This window comes from Poecilia reticulata, chromosome 4 (assembly GCF_904066995.2).
Source record: "Poecilia reticulata chromosome 4, P_reticulata-male-v2, whole genome shotgun sequence".
Taxonomy (NCBI): domain Eukaryota; kingdom Metazoa; phylum Chordata; class Actinopteri; order Cyprinodontiformes; family Poeciliidae; genus Poecilia; species Poecilia reticulata.
Window position 1 is genome coordinate 9,266,113 of NC_088833.1, and position 26,158 is coordinate 9,292,270.

Sequence of the window (26,158 nt, forward strand, 5' to 3'; positions counted from 1 at the left end):
GCGGGGGGAGGGGGCTGGATGACACACTCATTTCACCTTACAGCGGTTCACCCTGATAATTGACTATTGTCCTAGATTATTACAGCCGACCTGCAGGTGTTACTCAAAAGTCATCTCATGCTGAATTAGACAGCATGGAAGCTGCAAACTAACTCCTAATAGTCATTATAAAACATGCATGACCTTGATTTTCTATCTCCCACAGGCATGTAATAATATCACCCTACAGCGAACTCTGTAAGTAAGCCAGAAATAGAAATACAGAGTGTTTGTTTGCTGCATGGCTCACATTGTTAACTGAGCAAAAATGTGCATTGTTCCTTCTACCTGGCTGCAAGAGGTCAGAGAAATGCGCATTTTGCTGTTTACTGCAGGCAGACTTACCGTTTGGTCTCATAACAACTACACGCTTTATTTTATCTCATAAGTATTTGATGTGATTGACAAAGACGAAAAGTAGTTAAATTTACTTCAACGCAATTCAAAAATACTTTATTGATAACAAAGGAAAGCTAAATGTTGTAAGTCATATCCAAGTTTTTGTAGATGCTGATTGCTGTGAGCAAGAAGGATCTCCTATAGCAGTCTGTATTATTGCGAGTCTGAAGGAGCCTCTGACTGAAGACACTCACCTGTTTTTGTATGACCATCATGAACAAGATGGTCCATGATTTTCTTGATTTTACGAAAAAATCTTTGCAACATAATCTCCAGATTCCACAGTTGTTCAAGTAGTTATGAATAGAGACAACAATTATGTTTTTCTACAAAAAAAAAAACGTTAGGAAAAAGTTGTTTTAAGTCACCCAGAGTTCATTGAAGTTATTGTTACAAAGGTTTTCTTAAAATAGAAAAGATGCAGCACAAAGTTGTCATCATATATCGACCACTTTCAATTTAATTTGATATTTTTATAACAATTTAACTTCTATTCCTGTCTTGGATTTGATCAGTGTCGTTTTCTGGACAATTACTGCATTTGTCTAACAAATATTAATAGAATAGATTTTGTGTTTTAAGAAACCATAATATTAAATTAAAACATAAAACAATAAAATGCCCAATATTATCACCAAAAAAAACAATTACATCTACATAGATTTGATTTTAAATTTAGAGAAAAAAAAATAGTTATCTTTTGCAGAGTAGTGGAGTCCTCTAGTCTCTATCACTTTAACTATCTCACCCTTTCCTGGAAAACTAAATAGGCTATATGATTTATTTATTAATGCAGAAATATAGCTGTTGATTAAATATTTATCAGTGTCCAGGTAAAGGTACAAGTACGTCACCTTCCAGTTCACCAAGAATGGCCGTGTGCAGATTGTTTTTAAACAGCTATAATGTGTCTCATTAAACATGTCTGAGGACAAATATAAATTGTATCATTGCAGAAAACTGTGTTGCGTTTGCTCAGATATAACTGAATTTGTAGTCTGTGGCCTGTCATAAGACAATATGGTTTATGCATTAAATACATATACATCATAGATAAATATGTAGGGTACAGATCATATTATTTATGCATGGATCTGTAAAACCACTGATGGAGTTGGTAAACTGCATCTCAGGTGTACATAAACAAACAAATATATATAATTATTCTTTACAAGGAGAATTTTGTAATTAGAAATGACATCCAAGGTGTCATTTCAAAGTGTTTATACAGACCTCAGCAGCTGTGAGTTAGCAGCTGCTTTATGCCTTTTGCTCACATAGAGCATGCTATAAATTATAAATTAAGGTTAAAAAATTCTCCCAAGCCTCATGCTGTACTTGTTCTGTGTGGACACAATCAGGAGTCTTTTCCATTGTGGTTCTCCTTGCAGCCACTCCGTCAGGTTGACGGCCCTCCCCTTGGTATCATGGTTCACAACTCAGAGGCAAGTCCAGTTGGAGCAGAATTTCTGCTTACTCACCAGCTCAGAGGGTTGACAGCTGCAGGGCTCTGCAGTGGGCCACAAACACACATCAGTGCACATGAAGTCGGGACGCTGTGACTTTATTCTGCGGCATGCACGATTGTTGTGTGTTTAAGAACTGATGATTAAAACACTGTGAATTATAGAGACAGACTGACGCAAGCCAAAACCATAAGTATCTATGTAAGCAACACAAAACAAAGGATTCAGCTTAAAATGATTTTGATTAAATTGAAGTCTAAGAAAACAGACTACAAACACATTCACTGCTTTCAATTGCAGATTTGGAAATGTTCACCACTTTTAGCTCTGTCTGTTGATTTCCATTTGGTATAATGACTGACTTATGTGAATGATGTTTCATTCATGAGGTCATATGCTTTTTGATGGCTGCAGACATGAGGAACTCCTTGCAAACTGAATCATCTACTTAGTCATGTGCACCGCTTACATATTTCGTTTTTGTTTTCATGATTCCTGTGTTGAACTGCACCATCAACCTATCACTGAGGCTAATTAAAGAAAACCTAAACTTATCTTTTTGATTGTTTATTGTATAATTTATGATACAATAAACAAAACTCAACTCTCAAAAGAGTTGAATGTCAAAACAAATTATTTAATATCGTTAGACAAAATAGTCAAATTACATTCAGATCAGTTTTATAGGCTAAACACATAAGACAGCAACAAAAGAAGAAATTCTGGAGGGTTTTTTTGTCATTGAAAATATATTAAAAGCTAAAATATATATTTTTTAAAAAGTTGGGATCCAACATAATAAAAATGCTTACTATCACTTTCGTTTAAAGATATTTCATATCATGATATTAAGAATTTGTTTTTGCTGAAACAGTAAAAACCAAACTAAATTAAAGGTGCCTTTTACCATATTGGCAATACATTATTAACTTGTCCTGTTGACATAAGATTTTGACATCATAAGTTGAGCAGAAAAGAGAAAAAAGAATTAATAAAAAAAAAAAGAATAGCTCCTCCCTCTCCACTTCTGTTGTCTTAAATGTCCCGGCGAACTGGGGCGGAACGTTTGAGGAGAGCAGTATTTGCGGACCTGATTTTCCGATGCACAAAGGGCGGGACTATGTTGATTAGACGAATAGAAATACAGAACACGTCTGCGTAAGAAAAGTGTTGACCAATCGCAGACATCCTAAAGACAATAACACAGAAACAGGAAGAACACGCCGACAGCATGGGTCTGCTAGTTACTGAAGGTCCTAGATTATCACTTGTCTGTATGTTAGCAAACATTTCGCTCTCATGATCACCTGTTTGCAGTTAACAGGTTAAAATGTACCAGTGATGTAGTAGATCTCAGATTACTTAATAAAATGGCAATAAATTAAATTTTAAATGTATTATTCTGCAATAATGCTGCCAGTTTCAGTTGTCTGTGGAGGAATATACAGAGCTACGATCCGCACACTTAGGACAAGGTTTGTTCACTGTTTATGCTTTATTTGTATAACTCAAACTAAATGTACGCAGAGGGGCGCTGTGTTGTTTAAAATTATAGAAAATTATTCACGAAGGGACAATGCTGCTTAAGAACGGTAAGCTGTTTATTTTACCCCGCTTTGTCAGTTATTTCAAGCGACTATGTGACAATTTTTAGAGTTAATGAGACGTTAAAATTCAAGAGATGATTCAATGTTGTGTCTGCACATCACAAACTATTAAAAATAGCCTACAGACTGGCGCAGAGATTTAATATGTTCCAGTTTCCTTGGCTTATTCCTTTTAAAACTCCAGAGACACAGCACAGTGATAAAATAGGGTTGTAGCAATATTTCCAAAGAGGTATTTACCTATATTAATTAAATTTTCAAAAGAGTTGAATGTCAAAACAAACTTTTTAATATAGTTTGACAAAATAATCAAATTGCATTCAGATCAGTTGTATAAGCTAAACACATAAGACAGCAACAAAAGAAGAAATTCTGGAGGGTTTTTTTTGTCATTGAAAATATCTTAAAATCTAATATATATACATATATTTTAAAGTTGGGATCCAATAAAAATCCTTACTGTCACTTTTGTTTAAAGATATTTTATATTATGATGTTAAGAATTTGTTTTTGCTCTAATCACTATTGAAACAGTAAAAATATCCTGTAAAATTAATCTTAATTTATACATTAGGTTTCAAGTTCATCACAGTGTAATAAATAATCATTAATTTAACAGTAAAATGTACTATATATTTTCTAACATCTTGTACCCAGACATGGCTAAAGAGTCCAAATAAAAAAAAGCAGGTTACATTTACCTTTCCTCCTGCAGAAACATCCCTCTGAATCGCCGTCTGTCCTCTGGAGGCAGAGTTCTGGCTGGACTTGCGGATGCTGACACCATCTTCGCTTTGTCATCAGGTCATGGCAGATGTGGGGTAGCAGTGGTCCGTATCAGTGGTTCTGCTGCAACCACAGCATTAAGATGTATGGTTGGGCTCGGAAATCAGCTGCCTCCTCCACGAACTGCGCTGTTACGTAGCATCACAGACCCCCACTCTAAAGAAGTACTGGACCGCGGATTGGTTCTCTGGTTCCCAGGTTAGACTCTTCAAACTCTTCAGATCTTGTTTGTTTGGTATCATTCTGGCTGATGCAAAACCGTTTTCTCAAATGACAAAGGAAATGGTTTCAAATTATGGAGAAGTTGTTTGGGTACAGATGTGAAAAAGCCTTAAAATAAATTGAAAGTTTATTGCAGTAGCATAAACTCAAGTGAAATGTGTACTTTTACTTAGAAGGTAAATAAATTCCACAACAAGGAATCTGAATATATTTTACAACCTTCTTTTGGTGGCACTTAGTTTTTTTTTGTAACATGTTTTTTAAGGTTGGATCGCACACAGAGAAAGATCATTCTCTCTCTTATGCCTTCCTCTCTTCAGGTTTTCTGCAGGATTACATGTTTTGTTGTTTTATAGCTTTTCAATAAAACACTTATTTGGAATTTGTTCAAAGTTTTGTTATTTTGTTTTTCTGTTTTCAGCTCCTCATAGCTTCACTGGGGAAGACAGTGTGGAGTTCCACATCCACGGCGGTCCTGCTGTCATTACTGCTGTCTTGCAAGCTCTGGGTAAACACACTTGCTCCTGCATCTCTATGTATCACAACATGACCCAGGATTATAAACTGTACAGTAACGATCGGTTTCATAGTGCCAGTGGCTCCGTCTGCGTGTATTTATAGCCTCACTTACTGAAGCGCTGAGCCTTTAGCGTGATTATAAACTCTCTACGCTTCAGAGTAATTTCTTGGACTTAAAAAGGAAAACTGACACCGGCATCAACGTTTCTTAGGTACTTAAAATATTTGCACTGGCAGGCATGACGGGTCCTTTGTGATTTTCAGAGAATGTTTCTCAGCAGTTCCTCTGTGGACTCCATAGAGGGCAGTGTTGTTCAAAGCAAAGTGGAGGGCTTCTAGTTCATGAACTGTGGGAGTTTTATAATTCAGGAATGTTTATATGGTATGATCCATGCTGTGATATTTATCCATCCTTCCCTTGTCTATACGCACTTATCCTCGTGGGAGGAGGGAGGCTGGTGCTTTTCTCCAGCAGTCATTGGGTGAGAAGCTGGTTACACCCTGGACAGGTCGCCAGTCCATCACAGTCCAACATAAACCATGATTGCACTCGGTGACAGCTAAGAGGCTTTTAAATTAAACAAAATTAACCTAACAGTCATGTTTTGTACTGTGGAAAGAATCTAATAACTCTTTCCAATATAATAATCTAACATATGTTCTCTGCTGTGTATTTGTTATGCATAGTTTTGTCTTCCCTTTGGTCTCCCAAAGCGATTTGGAAAACAGCTGAACGAACAATGCACACGCAACCTTAGTTAACCTGCCTGTCGTGATGCCCTGATGCCCTTTGTTTGATTGTCCTGTGGTTGTGTGTGTACGTGTTTTGTGTGCATGATGCATGCATACATCATGCCGTTTCTTCATTTTTGTTAGCGTGTGTGTGTGTGTTTTTCAGGAAGTGTGCCTGGCATGAGGCCTGCTGACGCTGGGGAGTTCACGCGGAGGGCTTTCCACGCAGGGAAGCTCGATTTAACAGAGGTAAGTCAGAGGAGAGCGTAAAAGCACTCTGACTCTGTGTTTAGGTTTTGTTAATCTGTAGGGTGAAGAGTCAAATCTAATGAAGGTGATCCCAATGTATGAAATGTTAACAGAAAATTTACACACTGGTGTTTATTTCAACGGGTTGTGATAGGCTCATGCATAAATGTAGCTATTGGTAAGATACCACATATTATATAAACTGCAAAAAGGTTTGATTTTTATAACTCGAGTTAGCTGTATCTAAATAGACAACTAATGAGGTACATTAATCCTTTTAAAATGGTTTATACTGCATAAACAAATGTAGATAAAAGCAGATGTTTCGTAATAAAAACATGCAGATCTGTAATTCGGGGCAACTGCTTGAAGGTGGAGGGACTCGGGGATCTGATCCATGCAGAGACAGAGGCTCAGCGGAGACAAGCTCTCAGACAGATGTCAGGAGAACTGGGACGCCTCTATCAGGACTGGAGCCACAGGCTGAAACGGGTGAGTCAGGAAGCCCCGAGAGCCCAGACGGGCAAATTTAAACTACTGATGGGCCACAGAATTCATTCATTTACAAATGCAAAACTACGTGTTTTTTCTTTAGTTTTGTCTCCCCTACATTAAACAATTTTTTATGAAAGAAATTTGTAAACCATTAAAGATACAAGATCAATAAATACAGTAAATTCAAAACAATAAATACAAAACAACGAAAACTGCCATTCAATTTTTATAAAAAAGTATAAGAAATCATTAAATCTAATTTATTAAAATGACAAAACACAAGTGGTCACATTAGGTATTAGGTATAGGTGATTAATATTGTCTTGCTTGGCCACTTTGATTGATGTTGCATTAGAAACTTTGTGGAATCCAGACCCAACATATCAAAATTTTGAGCAATATTAGATTTAAATGTGACTGGATTTAAGATGCTGTATGTGTTGCACTTTCCCCACCTAAACAGAGAAGTACTGGTGTAAAACATGAAGCATCTTTCAAAAATAACAACCTGAGCTTTTTCCTGTAGGAGCTATCTATAAAAACTCTTTCATAACAAAATTGTTGCATAAAAATGGAGTTTTAAAGTTATTTAAGTGTCTGGAATAAAAAGCGAGCTGAACTCTTTGATTTTGTTATTGTTCTGAAGAGAGTTTGGGAAGAAGCGGTCCGTGTCGAGCTGCAGGTCAGGCCTCAGTGGTTTCACTCCCACACAAAGCTTTTGTTGTTTTTGTTTTTATCTCTACAGCTGCTCTTAAAGAAATCAGAGACTTCCTGTTTTTATGTCGCTGCAGGACATGTAGTACGTGTGTTTCTAATGCCAACAATCAAAAAACTAGTTGATAAATCTTTCCCTGTTACTTTCTGCAGAAAATAACTACAGATAATAAGAGATTTCTGATTTTGATGCTGATTCTGTATAAAAACTGACTTTCTACCTGTGACTGTTATCAAGGAAACCTGCAGTTAAAGTGCTCTCCTTTGATTACTTCTCTACAGCATTGAATTTGACCTTCACTAAAAAAACTAAATTGTTATTTTCTGTTGCATAACATCTGACTGTGCTTGAAAATATAATCACTTTGTTTGTCAGCCTTGCAGCTGCATTCATTCCTGTTGAGCTGCCCTGTCAACAGATTCGCTCACCTGAGCTATAAATCTCTGCATCTCCTCCAGAGTTACCTTGAGTGTCTTTACTGACTCAGTGACTAAACCTCTCCCTCCCTCAGTGGTCATTTAATAAGATAAAGCTTTTTAATTTCTCATAATTACAAAACTTTCTCCAAGATCAGTGGGATTTATACTGACATTCAATTAAATCGCTCTATTTGCTGACCATCATATTACGCTATTATGTAATTTGTAAAAATTGTATAAAACTTAAAATTTGTCCTTTAACGTCTTGGTTAAAGGACGTTAAAGAATTTGTCGATCACATAAAGTCTCAATAATTGCTTTGGCGTTTATAGATGTAACATGACAAAAAATTTAAAGGTTTAAAACTTTTGCAAGGCTATGAAGTACCATCATTTTTATTCTGACACAAATATTACTAGGAGAAAGTAAAAAAATTATGAGAAAAAAGCAGCTTTAATAAGAGAAAAGCTTCGATATTTATCAGCATTTGACGTGACCATGACCAGATTGGCAACTCTGTGTGATTATTTCTTAATAATAGACTCAGTTATTTGCACAATCTGCTACTGGTAATAATTTTATGTTGATGTGTTGAAAGATAAAATACTTCCATACTTGTAAAACCAATACCAAAGTATAACTTCACAAGATTCTCATCATTTCTCATTTTAATGCAGTGATTTGACGTTTTGTGTAGGAGTTCTCATAAAATTTCTACTTTATTATTCTAATATTTTTTGCTTTATGACGACATTATTGTGACTTTTTCTGGCATTACCATAACTTTATTGACCCAAGTTTTTATTACAACTTTATTCTTGTAGTATTATGACTTCATTGTCACACAGTTTTATTCTCGTAATATTATGGCTTGATTCTCGTAATTTGAAAAAACTAAATTTTCTTAGTCTGGCCCTTATACTCTGTCATAATATTTAAGGTCAATTAGAAACAATAAATATGGATCTATAATTTACACTTCTGTAACAAGAACATGCACAGGTCCAAATGCACTAGGGAGTACTGATGATGACTGAACATCCTCCGTATTTTCTTCCTCCTCATTTTTTAAGGAGTCGTCGGATGTATGCGTTTCTCATTTAGATTTAATAGTTACAAAAGTTGAGTTTCTCTCACATATCCTGTGAAAGCAGCTTAGCACAGAAGGTCAGTGACCGCAGGTGAACGGTTTCATCCCAGTGGAAGTTGGCCAGAACTTCTTCCACTGTGAATGGTTTTGGCAGCGGACCCCTCCAGCCGACCCAGGTGTTCTCCCCTGAGAAGCTTTGTTTCATCTGCTTGTCAGCAGCTTTGGTTCCTTGAAGCTGGATGTTCGGTCTGTTATTCAGATTTCTGAGAACACAGCTAATCAGCAGTATACAATCTGTATGATGACAGGGGTCAAATCTTTATCTGACACCTAAACAATGCCACGTTTTTAATGGCTTTCCATGTAACTGAACGGGGCAAAGTGCTGGAGTCTGATGCTTCCTGTTTTTCTGCAGCGACTCTACTATTGTGTGTATGTTCCTTAATGTTTATCAAGATGCCGATCTTGTTGGGGTGGAAATATCGAAGCATTTTTCCTTATGTACTTTAGATTAAGATTAGAAATAACCATGAGGCACCGAGGGAAAAATTCATCAAGGATTTAAGTAGAAAAGAGAACGATGAGGCCTGAATCACTGTCAACGTTCCTCTCTAAAAATACATTTAAATTTTGACTTTTTCATGTTGGTAAATGCATTTTTAGTGAGGAGTCATTTGCTTTAAAAGTTTAGTTTGGGTTTTAAAAGGTGTCACAGGCAGCATTGGGATAAAACCAGGGGTGAAAGTAGTTTTAAATTCTTGGGGGTACTATGACAAAATAATAAATAAAATAAAAAAAAAAAATATATATATATATATATATATATATATATATATAAATATATATATATATATATATATATAAGCTGGTAGCTCTTGAATTGCTACAAAATGGAGCTGTATTTCCTCCCTCAGCCCACTGGCTGCAATGTTGACACCATGAGATGCCATGAGACCTAAATTCTGAACATCATGGCATGGAGTGCATTCCAGTTTTCCATGTCCGGCATATAACCATTCATTTTAGCTTTTAAACTGGTTCTATTGATCCTGTGTCCAGACAGAGGGATAATCAGTAGCCCAGCATCATGACCTGTTTGTTCTGAAGATCCTGCAGCTTCCACTTCTCTTCCTAACATGATGCCTCCTCACCCTGACTCTCATACTGATAGGAGGAACCACAGAGCTCTGTTAAGTTAAAAGCTCATCTTCTGAAGTTGGTAGTTAGTACGGAGATCTTAGTCAGCATGTTTTTCCCCCTGGGTTTTAGCAATGGCTATCTGATTTGAGTGGGCATACTTGTTGCCCCCCATCTTGGTGCCTGTACATTGGGGTTCACCCCGGTGAAAGAGAGGGTAGCCTCCCTCTGCCTACAGGTGGGGGGACGGGTTCTGACTGTTGTTGGTGCTTACGGGCCGAACAACAGTTCAGATTACCCACCCTTCTTGGAGTCCTTGGAGGGGGTACTGGAGAGTGCCCCTACTGGGGACTCCCTTGTTCTTCTGGGGCGCTTCAATGCTGACATGGGTAATGACAGTGAGACTTTGAGGGGCGTGGTTGGGAGAAACGGCCCCCCCAATCTGAACCCAAGTGGTGTTCTGTTGTTGGACTTCTGTGCTCATCACAGATTGTCCATCACAAACACCATGTCCAGGCATAAGGGTGTCCATATGGGCACTTGGCACTAGGACACCCCAGGCCGCAGTTCGATGATCGACTTTGTCATCATTTCGTCGGATCTGTGGCCTTATGTCTTGGACACTCAGGTGAAGAGAGGTGTGGAGCTGTCCACTGGTAGTGAGTTGGCTCCGGTGGTGGGGGAAGATGCCGGTCAGACCTGGCAGGTCCAAACATGTAGTGAGGGTCTGGTGGGAACGTCTGGCAGAGTCTCCTGTGAGTCTGAGCTTTAACTCCCATCTCCGGCAGAACTTTGAACACGTTCCGGGGGAGGTGAGATACATTGAGTCTGAGTGGACTATGTTCCGTGTCTCCATTGTCGAGGCTGCTTATCAAAGCTGTGACCGCAAGGTTGTCAGTGCCTGTCGCGGCGGCAACCCTCAAACCTGTTGGACACTTTCGGTGAGGGATGCTGTCAGGCTGAAAAAGAAGTCCTATCGAGTTTTTTTGGCCTGTGGGACTCCAGAAGCAGCTGATGGGTACTGGCAGTCGAAGAGGCATGCGGCTCAGGTTGTTGCTGAGGCAAAAACTCGGGCATGGGAGGAGTTTGGAGAGGCCATGGAAAAAGACTTCCGCACGGCTTCAAGGCGATTCTGGTCCACCATCCGGCCTCTCAGGAGGGGGAAGCAGTGCAGGACCAACACTGTTTATAGTGTCGCTGCAGCATCTTGTTGCAAACCTTGAAGGATCTTAGCTTCCTCCAGTCTGCTCTGTCCCTTTGTATAGATGCTTCACTGTTGCGTTTCGGTCCAGTCTGTTGTCCAGATGAACACCGAGGTGTTTATATTCTTCAACCACCTCCACTTCTTCTCCCATGATGGAAATGGGGTATGATTTGATCCTGTTCCTCCTGAAATCAACAATCATCTCCTTTGTTCTCTGGTGCTCCAGCTTCCTGGCCACAGTCTGAATTCATGACTGTTAGGTCAACTGGTCTCTGAATTCTCCTTAGGTGTCAATAAAAAATAAATTTAATGAATAAAATATCAAAAATAAAACATCAGGGCTGCATAGTTGGTAGCACTGTTGCCTTGCAGCAGTAAAGTCTTGCGTTTGAATCCTGGCCTGGGTTCTTTATGCATGAAGTTTGTATGTGCATGATGGGTTCTCTCCGGGTGCTCCGGCTTCCTCCCTGTACAAAAAGATTTTGTGCACATTAGATAATAGATGGATGATGGAAAACATCTTTATCTTGTTTATAATAATAATTATTATTAGTAGTAATAATAATAGCAATAATAACATATTAATATATTAGTATGTTAATTAATATACAGTTAATTATATATGATTAATATGATACATAGTAATTTATTATATTGCTAAGTACTATACTAAAATGATTATTATATTAATCATAATTATTGTTAATTATAATAACATTATTATTTATATTGATAATGATAGTAGTAATAATATAATTACATAAAGTTTTTATAATTTATTATTATTGCTATTGTTTTTTAATAATAATAGTAGTAGTAATAATAATAATATCCCCACAAAAAAACTGAATATCAGGTCTATTACAGTGTTATGTTTTTATGGCTTAATGTTTATTTTGTGATTATTAATAAGTGATCAATGTGGTAGATTAGCTACTGCAGCTATTAGCTCATTAAACACCTGCTGTACTGATGATCTGTCAGAGTTGGTGTTTAAGTCGCCTTTTATTTTCTAACTGAACTGAAACAGAATTCCACATCACATCTAAATCTTAAGGTTGTCAAAGTCAAGCTAGCATAACTGAACTAATCCCTCTCCCTCCATATTTTTTTCTTAATCAACTTTTTCCTGACCTGTTTATAAAAGCACTGCATCCCTTTGACTTTTATCAGGAGTACATTTAAAATTGAGTGTGTTATATTGACAACCTAATAGCTAAGTACTTCATTAAAGCTTTGATTTTTAAAGATTTTATAATATGTTTTGTTAAATATGGAGCATTTTGATAAATGAATTATAAGAGCTTACAGACTACAAGCGCAATTAATTCAGTTATAGATCCAGATAACCACTTCACATTCAGAAAAATAAATTTATTATTTTTCTACAGAAATTAATAATTAATCCCAGGTCTTCAGTCAAAACATCTAGAGCTGCATATTTTCCTGGGTAATTTTAAACTTTTTAAATCTAATTTAATTTAACTCTGTATTAAGCCTATTTATCATATATATATAATTTTTTGTTTTCAGGCTTGATATTAGGTTTGCAGGCTTGATATTTATTTTGCGATCATTAATAAGCCTCCCTGCACACAGCGGTGGTTGATTAGGTAATTTTAAACTCCTGCTCTGCTAGTTATTTTGATAATGGAACCGAAACGCACAGAATTGCGCGACACCTTGTTGAAACAATAATCACTGAGATTATTATTATTATTGGGTCATTAATTTGAGCACGTTTTGTTGATTTTTGTTGTTTTTTAATAAAGTTACGAACGTTTTAAGCCAGTCAGAGGAGGACGTGCTGCTCTCAGCCTCCTGGCGACGTTCAGTTTGTCACCAACTGCCGAGATCGACTCAAAACCTTTTTCGATCGACGTATTGCAGCCCTGCTCTAGTAAAGCACGAACAGTTCAGAAACAATATGAAATGGGAAAAAAGTTATTTAATAACTGATTAAGTCGTGTCTTACATTGTTCTTGATAAACTAATCAAGATTAGTGGGTGAACTCACGGCTGCACAGTGAACCCATTGATTTTTTTACAGCAGACAGCTGCTCCCCTCTCTTGCAGGTACTGCGTACCCCCGCTAAGTCTTTTAGGGGTACTCAGTACTCTGCCGTACCCCCTTACTTTCACCCCTGATTATAACTCCTTAAATCAATCGTGATTCTAACCCTGTTGTACTCTTTGCTTTGAGTTTTGACTCCTCCTTGTTTCACATCTTTCGTTGTTTTGTTCCTGTCTGGCAGTGAAACATATTTGAGTTGGCATATGTGATTTTATGTCCTTCTTTGTGTTTCCTTTTTATGGGGTACCACAAAGTACAATAATAGGCCCTCTCCCATTTCTTTTTCTCTTTCTTCCTTTGTGTGCCTTTTTGAGAAAACAGTGGATGTTTTTTACCACTTGTTGATGATTTTCAGCCAAAGAAGCATTTTAAACCTGATTTTTAAAAAATATTTATTTAGTTAATTTTGGTCTGATTTTTTTTAAACCAAACTCTTTATAAGTCCGCAAGGGAGCAAATACTTTTATACAGCTCTTTATTTTCTTATTTTCTGCACATTAAAGAATTTCCAAGCACAAGATAAAGACCCATTTTACTTTTAAAAGTCACTTTGTCTTGTTTAGGGTGGAATCACAGCTGACTAAAGACATAAAACACTTTAAGACAGTTTAACTAAATATCCTGCTCAAAGCCACACACAGTCATATAGTCGACCATGAAGTCCTCTGCCTGCCAAAATATTTAAGGTTCAAATGTTATCTTGTCTAAAACTTGTTAATTATGTCGAACACTAACTAAAAAAACAGAGTGGTTGACAAAGAAGAGAAACACGGCGCTTAGCTTAGCTGATTAAAATCTTTTGGCTGGACATAAATGAATTAACTGGAACAACATTGATGGCCATGTTTCCTCCACAGAAACATGTCAGACAATAAGGCTACAGTAAGGATAATTACTTCAAGTTATTACATCTGCACATGTTTCTGCAAGCGGCTGAATTGGGGTTGGACTTTGTTTTTTACACATTGCATCTTGAACTTCAGCTAGTTTTGGTGAATTAAACTCAGTGTATTAAGTAAAGTATAAGTTGTAAGTTGTGTGTATCTCATTTAGACCTGGAAGAAGTTTTTTTTTTGTCTCCAGTTAGAAATGCAAGTGTTTTAACTTTCAAATTATAACTGGTTGGATAAGTCAGTTAAAACATGACATGTTAAATAAGACATGATTCCTTTTAATGCATGTATTAGTTAAATAATTTGTGCTTCTAAACCTCATTTATGTATTTTTGTACACTGCAGGTGTTGATATTAAAATAGATCCCCGGCAAGAACATGCAGAAGTATTCATACACCTTAAACCTTTGTAACATTACAAGCATTACATATTTTAATGTATTTCACTGGGATTTAATTAAATAGACTGGCAAAAATTAGTAAATCATTGCAACTTTTTTACAAATAAAACATCGTGAAATGGGTCATTTGCATTTGATTTCTACCCCTTTTACTCTGATACCTCTAAATGCAGTGTAGCCCATTGTCTTCTAATTTAAATGTATTGAAGTTGGTGATTAAAACACAAGAACAAGTGAAAAGAGGTTTGAGTAGTTTTGACATTATTGCACTTTATAATCCAGGTAAATTCTGCTCTTTTGTGTTTTTCTCACATCTTTTCTGTTTTCTGACATTGATGATGCATAATTAGACAGATGACTGTGGGACTATCATGATGTCTTTTTTTGTTAATTTGTGTAGAACAGCCTGTCCTTGCATGCTGTACTCAGACTGTTTCTGCCTCTTTTCAGACTCTAGCCCATGTTGAGGCCTTTATAGACTTCAGCGAGGATGAGCTCATCGAGGAAGGAGTTTTAGACCAAGGTGCGTGTGAATGATAGCTGATAACTGCCTGGTGTGGATCCTGCAGGAGATTCACTTTGAGCCCCATAACTCAGACTCTTTTTAACTTACTGTAGATTTTGAAGAACAATTAATTCAGTTCAACCCAGCTGAGTGAAGATTTTGCAGAAAAACCTTTCACCGCAGTTACAGTTCAGCATCAAAATTTAAGTCTTGTTGGTGATTATTGATTGAATTTAGAGGTGGGATAACTAGGCTATTCTAACTTTTATGTTTATCGCTGCTATCCTGCTGGAATGTCGACCTCTGTCCTGGTGTGAAGAGGTTTTATCAGGGTTTATTCCAGAATTAAACTAAATTAAACAACTGTTGCTTCAAGAAACTCTGCAAGATCCAATTTATATATTCCCCAGATAAATTCAGTTGCATACATTCTAATTCAATAAGCAGGTAAGTTTCCTTTGTGAATTTGTAAAATATTTTATCTAAGGAAACACCCTTTAATTTTTTTTCTAATATTCTTTCAACAGGATTTATCCTGAGATTAAATCACACACAGGCAGCTTTATCCACTGGATTGTATTTATCTGTTCCCGAGTGAAGAAGGTTTAATATACAAGTTAGAAGAATGTGCTGCGAGTAAATTGTATAGTTTACTGTTTTTATAAGAGTCTGTGCAACTCAAAGCTTAACAGGCTCTGAAGAACAACAACGTTAAAGCCCAGAAGTGATTCTAAACCCTCCATCGTTTGCTGCTCTGTTCAGTGACTTTTTCCTCCTCCATTAGTGGACATATCGGTGTGTGAACTGCAAGCAGAGATCGAGCAGCATCTGAAGGATGAGCGGCGTGGCGAGAGGCTTCGCAGCGGGGTCCATGTGGTGATCGCTGGTGCCACCAACGCAGGGAAAAGCAGCCTCCTCAACACACTCTGTAAGAGCCAAGAAAAGCAGAACGCATGAGCACACATGATGGATCAGCTTAAAATGAGTCTGCTGAAACACAAACACAGACTTATTGTTAAATCACACTTGATTTATTAGGGGAAAAAAGCAAAATCTGTCAACCTAGCATGGACTCAGAGATGTTTGAGTCATCCAGTCCGTATAGAGAAGCAAACAAACATGCTTCCTTTACAGATTAAATAAAATGTCTGAGTCTGAAGTGCCACTCTGTGGAATCTGTGCGACTCTGATAAAACCGTCTCCTGTCATTGTTCACTAATTAGCTCCCAGAAGTATAAGACGTGTTAAAATGCTTCTTTATGGTCACATATTAATTTCTGTTCAACTAAAATATATTTGAGTTTATGGCTTATTGTGTCAATCATCATTATTTGTTGTGCAGCAAATGATCAGCTTATCTTCCACTGAATCGCCTTTACTCCTGCTTCCACTTGTGTAAACAACATGGTGTCAACATGAGATGTTTGTTGTTTTAATATTACGTTAGTTTCCTGGAGTCATTTAGGAACGGTTTATATAAACCAATCCGGAACAGGAACTTGGCAGAGATTTGCTATTGGAATAATAATCCGGTTATCCTGTCCCGTTCTGATTCGTTGTCTCTTTGGTTTCACATCCAACCTGCAGACATTAGTTTTGTAATAAATATTACATAACAGAGAAAAAACTTAAAAGATTAGTCTACATAATATTGCTCATTTTGATTTAATATAAAATCAACAAAAGTGAGTTTTCTTTTTCTGTTGACTGGAAAGGCTCAAATTACAAATCCATGTTTCTATCTGTCAAGTAGAAAAATGCCACAGTTCAATACAAAATATGAAATATACAGATAATTAAATAAAAACTGCTAGTTAAAATGTGTAAAAAGCACATCTAGTTATATCAGTGTGTGATTTTTCTCTATACTTGCTTTGCAATTTGTGACTGAATAAAAAATGTCGCAATGATTTCTGAAATGCATTGAAACCAGAAGTTTACATACACTTTATAAAAATATACATATGCATTTTTCAATAAAACTTATCAGGAGCTTACAAAGAATGTCCCAAATTTTTGGAATTAAACTTTTGCCTTTAAAGAAAGTAATAAAATATTGCCTTTAAAACAGTCTTGCTCTCATTATTCTGGCATTTATCAAGTAAAAAGATTTTAGTAATTCTCATTGATTAAAACAGGAAAAATGTTTTCTGATTTCATGTCTGACACTTTTTACATAGTTTGTGTAAACTTCTGCTGATTTGTGACTTTACATTCAGAAGGTTTCAAAACTACTAACTTTCCAGACACCAAGAAAAAAACATTAACTTGGTTGGTTTTTGAGACCCAAATGGAAGCACAAAAAATGAAAAATGTGAATTTTGCATAACAAATCCCCTTTTACAGCAGCTGACTGTGGGATATTTAATAGGAAGTACATTTCTTGATTGGAGTTATTGGACAGATGGCATCTTATCGTGGCAGCACACTGAGACTTATTGTCTTTAGTTTTAGTAGAAGGGATTGAAAGACCAGACTTTGTATTTTAAAACCGTTCCATGTCCATACAGCTCTGGAAAAAAATAAGAGACCATTAAAATGATCAGTTTCTCTGGTTTTACTTTTTATAGGTGTATGTTTGAGTAAAATGAGCATTGTTCTTTTATTCTATGAACTAATGACAGCATGTCTGTGAAATTTCAAGCAAAGATTTAGTATTTATTTGCAGAAAATGAGAAAGGGTCAAAATAACGGAAAGATGCAGCGCTTTCAGACCTCAAACAATGCAAAGAAAACAAGTTCATATTCATTTGGAAACAACAATACTAATGTTTTAACTCAGGAAGAGTTCAGAAATCAATATTTGGTGTAATAACAATGAGGTTTTCAATGGGGTTCAGTGCAGTGGGCTCATAGTTGTTTTCCAGAGCTGTATATACAGTTGTTTGACGTCTTCACGTTGAGTTTTGCATCAAAAGCAAACATAATCTGAAAACCATGAATTGTCCTTCCCTGTTGATGCCACATAAACAGCTCTGGCTCGTTTTGCCCTAAACCCTTCAGGACCTCTGGAAGGTATTTAGTGTTATCAGGCTCCAGGCTGTTTCCAGGAGATTCTTCAGGTCAGGACTGTTTAAAAGGGGGTCACACTTGTGTTTCCTGCTCATCCCTCGGAAAAACAATGAGCTGAAAGTTTGAGAATTTGGGGGTCGATGATGTGTCGTTCTGTTTGCCATGTTGTTCGAGTCATTTGTGTCAGTTTAGGTGTGTTGACAAGTTTTCATTTGTTTGCTCATTATGATGGACTCCATATTGTTTGACCTGCTTGTAAAGGGAATATTATGTAAAATTGACTTTTCTTTTAATTTATATGATGTTATAATGTCATTCCCTCATCAGATAAATACCTGGAGTGTTGAAATGATTCTTTAATCTCCCATGGCAACCATTTGGGGTGCATAAATGCTTGCTCTCACAAAGCCTTCCCCACTCAGCTCCTCCAGACTAGTGGCAGCAGCAATTAACAAACACCTGGTAGAACTGCACATCTCATCACTGTTCATAAAACTTCTTCTGTAACTTTCCTCTAATTCAAAGTTTAGATTTATTTGGTCTGGGATAACAGTGTTTTAAACTGTCTCGCCAGGTTTTCTGGCATTTAGCAAATATAAATAATTTTGATCATTCTAACTAAGCAAAAACAAGAAAAGTTTGGTCTGATTTAACTTCAGACAGTGAGAAAAAAATTATTTGTGTTTTTTAATCAGTGTATTTTTGTAAATATCTGGTTTCAGCTGTATTTTAAAATGTTGTGAACGGCTTAAGGGAGAAACGTTGTGCTGAAAGCAGAGTGTCTGGAAGAACAGGAGCTTCTTAAAGAGACAGACACCCAATTTGAAGACGTTAAGTTGCAACGTCAAATTTATTTTAACTCATATTTGTTATATACCGGATCTTTATATCAACTGAAGGAAACTTGATTGTGCTGTAAAATGGCACCATGTGTCTGGAAAATACATGACACTACTCCTTTGAATCTTAATTTTGTAATAATGGTTGGGCTGAAAAAGTGCAATTAAATATTTGCATAAACTGTCTTTTAAAGTGAGTCTTTCCAAGTTTTCTGGCAAATAGAAATAATTTTGACAATTTTAACTAAGCAAAATCAAGAAAAATTTGGTCTAATTTAACTTCAGACAGTGAGGAAAAAAAGGTGTTTTGTTTTCAACTGTATTTGAACTTTTTTTATTATTATTTATCCCAGGCCAGAGACCTGCAGCCATTGTTTCCCCCATTGCTGGGACCACCAGAGACGTAGTGGAGTCTGCCCTGGACATCGGCGGCTTCCCGGTCCTGCTGAGCGACACGGCGGGCCTCAGAGACAGCCCAGACCTGGTGGAGCAGGAGGGGGTTCGTCGGGCCAGGGAGAGGTACGGAGAGGGAGCAAACCAAAACAACTTCTTAACAAGTTAATTTCTGTTCAATTTAAATCCACACAACCAGAAAGAAATTCAATGCTAACAGGATAGCTCTACGTAATGATGTGTGTTAATTGCTGCCTCAGCAAGTGTATAAATTAGCAGAACAAATGAGTTTGGAGACCAAAGAAGTATGTTCTGGAAAACAAAGAAAGGAAGAAATAAGTCTTTTCTGTAATGTCTGTGTAGCTGCCACAGTTTATGTTACTGCTGAGCCACGGTTATAAATACACGGGACAAACACACCCAGGAGGTTATGCAATGAAGAGCCACCGTCCCTCATTGTGAGTTTTTCAAGTGTTATGATATATGTTCATAATGGTTCACTCTTAGAGGCATCCAGTATTTACATCAGCGAAGAATACTTGGTGCATTTGTCATCACTGCTTTACAGAACGGACACTCAAGTGAAAAAATATACACAAGTTCAAACAATTAGTTGGACTGTGACATAAATATCCAAGAAAATAAGCTGAACTAGTGGCTCTATTTTTATAATATGATTGATATAAAGAACTTTAGATGTCAAATCTTTTCAACATATTCTGTTTAAATCATTATTTTCTTCCCTTTGAAAATGAATGTCAAGTGTTTCCCAAACTACTTGTGTTTTTGGCAGGCAGTCTGCATCGCTGCAAAGAAAGCAATAACAAAAGATTTAGAGACTGCTGCAGGGCTTAGCCTTCTGTTTTAAGTAAAGTTTTGGAGGATTTGACATAAGTAAAATGTCTTGGTGTAAGACAGTTATGAGGTAAATGATTGAATCACTGGTCATATTGTTGAAAAATGTTTATTTTAAATGAAAGCAAAGGAGTGGGGTTCTAAAGTACAGGGAGTATAAAGGTTCTGAGTAGCAGAATGGGAACGTAACTAAACTAAACTAACAACTTATGAAAGAGCTCATTTAAATAAGAAAAAAAAACTTTAGTATGACATTTTAATTGACAAAAAGTCATTTTAAAAAGCTAATTTCTCTGTTCTTGCATTTTCTTTGTCTGAAGTGATGAACAAATTTTGATCAAAGATCTGATAAAAACACAGAAATGTCAGACTAATTTTGCTCCAGTTAGGTGGCTCTATAGGAAGGGTGGGCACTTTGTGTTCTGTAGGAAACCAGTTTGCAGGGAGCAGGACTGGAGCTTGTGACCCGGGTCACTACAGGAAGGACGTGGTGAATACAAGCATCCGCTGCCACTCCTGCTGCTACCTTACGCTTGGATGGATGCGACGCAGCGGCTTTTCACGCTGATTCCTTTTACAGTGATAAATAATAACGTATTCACTCCCAGACTTAAAATGCCAGATCTTTTCAGAAAAACTCTGCAGAAATGACTGATAGATTCAATGAGAAGCTTCTCTAAATGAAACAAAACAATTAAGATGACAGCTGTAACTACTGAAACTGAGTTGAAAATTTGTTGACCATCTTTTTAGATGAATAGAAACAAAAAAGAAACAAATTACATGTAATCATGCAAATGAACCTGCATCATCTAAAGACAACCTATTATGTATGAGGCTCTGAGCTGATGTAAAACTTTAATTATTTAATATTTACTGTCACATTTTGTGCCTGCAGCAGTGTCGGTTTTAAGGCTCCTTCAACTAAGGAGTTATAAGTTAACTAATAAGAGATTCAGGAATTATAACAAATTATATTGTAAATTAAACAACCAAAGAAAGTAAAAAATAATATGCTAGAATTAAAGGAACATAATTAGGAATGGGAATACAAATCATCAGTGTTCATTATTATTATAAATCACTGTGGGTTCTGTGCACTTTATATAAAGCATTTTGGTTTTTAAATGATCAGAGTTCCTTCCCAGATCATAAATACTGCTATGACAGTTGGCTAAAGCAGTTCTGTGAGATAAAATGTTTTATTTACAGGGATTTAGCCAATACTGAGAATTTAAAAATAAAATGTCTCCATCGATAACATTGAGGAAATGTTCGCGGAGTGGCTTCCAGGATAAAACTGGATTTGTGTTTTCTTCAGGGTGCAGCAGGCTGATCTGACTCTGCTGGTCGTTGACTCCACCATCCTCCCCTCGGAGGAGCAGGAAGCCGCAGCGCTCCTGCTGGAGCACCTGAGGAGCGTCCTGTCCTCCCAGGTCCAGCCTGGAGCAGGTACATCATGATGACATCATCAAGGTGTTTGTGTGTCTTTAGTAAAATGTTGAATGTTGGACCATGAGTTCATTTGTGTTTGTTAGATAAGCAAAAATCTTTTTCCACAGTCTATCATTTAAAATCTCAGAAGACTACTGATACGTTTGTGTTGGTTCTGCAGGCAGGTGTCTCCTGGTGCTGAATAAAACTGATCTGCTACCTGAGGCTCAAAGAGAGAAGCTGAACCTGGGGCTGAGAAGAGTCTCTGGACTCCCACCTGTCTGCCTGATTTCCTGTCAAACCAACGAAGGACTGAAGGATTTCCTCACTGTGCTGCAAAGCAGCATCAAAACAATGTACGTTTTTTATTTCATCACCACAAATCAGTATTTAAAAAGTAAAGATGCACGATATATCGGCACCAACATCGGTATCGGCTGATATTGTTAATTTTGTAACACATCGAAATCGATCCGATAAATAAAATTGGGCCTGTATAAACAACTGATATTTATTTTTATCAATTCCTTTTGGGGTTTTTATCCAAATGCGTCGACACGGATGTGAAATATATGCAATATTGGTAAATATTGTTTATCGGCCACAACGGACAATATCTGATATTGATATTGGCTTAAATTTACATATTGTGCATCTCTATTAAAAAGTTAAACAACAAAATGGCTATTTGACCATAACGTACATCTAAACCTGTCGCTGTAAGGAATTAATCAGTCAATTGTGTGATAAATTAAAATTAAAATGTAATTTCTGATGCTTAGTTTTTTTTAAGGATAATTTTGTTTAATAATGATCAATTATCAATTTTATTTATGGTTTCTATTGTGTGTTCTTTTTATTTCTGTTTTATTTATTGTTTTTGGTTGTTGTGTTTGATTTTGAATATTTAAAATGTATTTCAGTTCCAGTATTAAGTGTTATTTACTAAGTTAGGGAGTGAACTTGCATTATTATGCAGGAAAACAGTTTCAAATGAACAATATTATTGTTTATCTCAATAATTACTAGCACAGTAATTACTGAGATTATTAGTAATCTAATAACTTAATTACAAGAACAGATTTTCATCTATCAGGTTTTGTTATTGTGACAGACCTGCATACATGTTTTAGGTGGATACTTGTTTTTTCTTTGCGTGCGTCTTTCATGTACAGTAACAGTGAGTAAAATCGTGTTTGTTTTCTGCTGCTGATGAGCTTTTATGACTTCAACCCCAGGTTTGTTATTCTTGGTCTGACTTTCTTCTGCAAACTGAAGCACAAAAAGTAATGATTGTTTTATTGCTCTCGTTCGTTTTGTTCTCCTGACTTCCTCTCTAGGTGTGGTGACCCTCTCTCCGGAGCGCCCACGCTGACCCAGGCCCGCCACAGGGCCCACCTGCAGCAGTGCGTGGCGGCGCTGGCTCAGTACCGGCGGTACCGCGACTCTGACCTCGCTCTGGCAGCTGAGGGCGTGCGGTTAGCGCTCACCAACCTGGGGAGGATCACAGGACGAGTCGGGGCAGAGGAGATCCTGGATATTATCTTCAAAGACTTCTGCATCGGAAAATAAAGAAGCGAGAGTGAAAACACAGAACACAGGTGATCCCAGCCCACTCAGGGAGGAAGGCCGTTTTCCCACAGAACCGTTTAGTGGCTGGAACAGCCCGGGCTCTGTGCCATGCTTCAGGGTCCAAATAGTCGGCTCTGTGTTCTTGGCTGCTGACGTACCTCCGTTCCCAGGACAAAAATATTTTTTCTGGTGGCATTTTTTTTTTTAATCCATCTGAAATAGTTTTAGGATGATGGCCATGTCTCAGGGGCCCAATATACTGGACAAGTGTTTGGCACGGACTCAGTCATCAGCCGAAAAACTTTTCCAAGGCTAAATATTGTCCTTCAGGGCGGCAGCACAACAAAACAAAATCAGCTGTGCCCTCGACAAGGTCAGCGGAGCGTGCGGATGTCTGCTTTTATCATTGAAATTTATGTTTTTCTTATTTATTCGTAAATGTTAAAGGAAGGTCGACATGTTAAAATAAATTGAGAGAATATGTGACTGTCGTCTCTTTACAGGTTGTAGGGTTGCCTAGTCAAAGTTTGGAATAATTGAGATTCCATGGCGTGAACTTAACGCGCTTAAAATCCCTTCAGTGTGACTGAATTTATGCACATTGATGAAAATAATTCACTGCGAGTTTCTATAAATTAATTTGTTACTGCCAAATGTAAAGAAATAACTTTTAAATGGGACTAGGTTGATTTGGGCAGACCTGTTTTGCCATAAAAACTGAAATCATGATTTGAAATTCAGATTATCTGTTATTTGTTTCATGATTTACAACATTTCAACTCAACAAATAAAAGCAGAAAGACTGTAAAAGGGCCAAATGTTTAAGTGAAAATTTTGATCTTGGTTGAAGTAGGCAGAGGAGTAAATTATCTATTGTAAACTCATATTTTTATATCATATTATTTGAAGTAACTGAAGTGTTTTCCTTCAGGCTTAGTTCTCTCATTGTATTTACAGATATTGACAGAAACAGAAAAATATCTCAAATGTAATAATTTGTACCAAATATTGCATCCAGGCAGTAATTTGTGATTGTAGTACTGCAGAAAATAACATTGTGATGACACACAATGTTATTTTCGATGTAATTTTTCGATAAACTGAATCACCGATATAAATGATGATTCAGTTTATAGTTTACAAGATCAAATTCAAGCACTTCATCTTCTTAAGGCCTTTTTTCGCCCTTAAATGAATGTAATGTGTTTGTGTAAAACAAGTTACAACATTTAATTTTCCTATTGGATTAGTAAATATTTTTTTTATTGAGTTTTTAATTGAATTGTAAGATTGCATTTAGTACATCTTTTTCTTTTTTTTTACTCAGTTTCAACTCCAGTTCTGGATGAGGGACAATGGTTGAGTTTCCATTGACCATAAAATTGCACAAATTTGAATGATAAAAATAAATTTGTTTAATGGAAACAGAGCAATTTTGAAAATACTGCCGTTTTTTGATTAAATGTTTTTGTTGCAGTTTTTCACAAAACTGCAACAGAAACACTTCTTTTGATGTCGGAAGACAAAAAGACGACAGAAAGTGGGAGATGGACGCTGACATCCATCTTATCTTTTATTAACTTGTGGATTTATTTACGTTTTCTTATTTAATACAAGCACCACAATTGCGGAATTGTGTTTTTTCAACATTAGCGCAATATCAATAAAGTTTTGCGCACATTTGTAATGGAAACGCTGGTATTAAGGGGCAGCCCTTCTCCCTTCAGTGGGAAAAGGGCGTTTTTGGAGGCGATAATCTCTGCACCCTTTGTTCGCCTGTCAATCTGCCCTTGATCAAATATTTATGTTTCCTTGTTGAACTCCTCACCCTTCTTCCCCTGGTTCTTCTCTCCCTGTCTGTGACGACATTCGGCCGCTGCAGACCGGCGTTACTGACGTTTCTGCATTTGTTTGACTCAGTCTGAGCTGGTGACTCTTCCTCTTGCCGCTTTGCTTTGTCAACTCTCTGATTCTTTTTCATGTTTTCTCTGATTGATGACAAAGCTGGGGGAGTTTGAGCTAAAAGTGGGATTTGCTGTCATGGTGATTTGTGGTTAGAAATTTTGGAGCTTTGTCTTTAAATACTTAAGCCATGCTTGAGTATTTGGATGTAAATGTTTGTTGTGAATGTAGCACAACTCAGTACAGTTTTGCTCCTTTGTTATTGCCTTTTTGGTAATATCTACACACATTTAGCTCTAAATCCTGGCTAGAAATGTCTAAATTTCCAAAGTTGTTATTTTGTTGATTTGAATGCTTCAACCAAAAGTGACCCAGAAAAAATGTATTCATCTTTTTTGCATAAAGGATTTTTGTCCAAACTGGCTGATGTTTGCATGATAAATAAATATTAGGTCCATTGTAGATAGACAAATAAAATAAAAGCTTTTATTTTTCTAGAAAAAGAACTTGGGAATTTCTGAGTTTGAAAAGTAGAACGTTAGGTTGGAAAAGCTCAGAAAATTTCACCTTTTCAAACTATAACATGTCCAAGTTTTTTCTAGAAAATTTCTGAGATACTTAAAAAACTGGGCTCCATAAATCTGATTGACCAAAAGTCTAATAAATAAATTAGGACTCATAACAGCTAAATATTTCTACCAGATTTTCACATGGTTTCTGACTGATGCCCAACTTTTTTGTCACATTTTGACTGATTGCAGGGACTTTAAACTGTCTGTCAGCTTCCTGTGGTTCTGAATAGTTGCCGTCCTGAGATGTGAGTGTTGACGTAGCTGGATCCAGTCCGGTCCGCCCTGTATCCATGTGAATCGATGTGCATGAGCGCATCCGGGACTATACATGGAATCACAAACACTTTATGTTAAACAAAGGATTTCCTGCCAACAGAAAGCAGACAGACTCACCTGTAGATTTCACATTAATCAGAAAAGTGAGCCTGACGGATTGTTTTCTTGTGAAATATGGAAAGCAGCAAACGGTTTTTCTCTTTGTCTCTCTGGCTTCTTTACTGGTAACAGGTTGTGGCTACAGGAAGTATAACTGGTTTCCATAAGGCTTAAATATCTAAGGATCTCTGCCACCAACCACTTGAACAACAAAATAAACTGACTTTTAAATGCATTGTAAGAAAAAACATG

At 36.8% G+C, this 26,158-nt stretch overlaps 1 protein-coding gene across 2 annotated transcripts; it reads left to right on the forward strand.

The window, feature by feature from the left end:
• The first annotated feature begins 51 nt into the window (after positions 1-51).
• On the forward strand, positions 52-26,001 carry gtpbp3 (GTP binding protein 3, mitochondrial). 2 transcript variants are annotated; one of them, XM_008406551.3, is made up of 11 exons: positions 52-3,379; positions 4,227-4,495; positions 4,941-5,027; positions 5,937-6,019; positions 6,392-6,511; positions 14,898-14,970; positions 15,737-15,880; positions 19,157-19,322; positions 21,373-21,503; positions 21,667-21,841; positions 22,826-26,001. In XM_008406551.3, exons 1-11 carry the CDS (start codon positions 3,297-3,299, stop codon positions 23,055-23,057), a joined length of 1,563 nt encoding a protein of 520 aa, XP_008404773.1. In that variant the 5' UTR covers positions 52-3,296; the 3' UTR covers positions 23,058-26,001. The 2 variants fall into 2 exon arrangements, with proteins under 2 accessions (XP_008404773.1, XP_008404775.1); XM_008406553.3 differs by having other exon boundaries at positions 3,299-3,379; positions 4,316-4,495.
• Positions 26,002-26,158: the final 157 nt, after the last annotated feature.

Coding starts and splice junctions, on each gene's coding strand:
- gtpbp3 (XM_008406551.3), top strand. CDS start 3,297: ATGTATTATTCTGCAATAATGCTGCCAGTTTCAGTTGTCTGTGGAGGA. Junction 6,512..14,897: donor GGAGCCACAGGCTGAAACGG/GTGAGTCAGGAA, acceptor GCCTCTTTTCAG/ACTCTAGCCCATGTTGAGGC. Junction 19,323..21,372: donor GTTCGTCGGGCCAGGGAGAG/GTACGGAGAGGG, acceptor TGTTTTCTTCAG/GGTGCAGCAGGCTGATCTGA.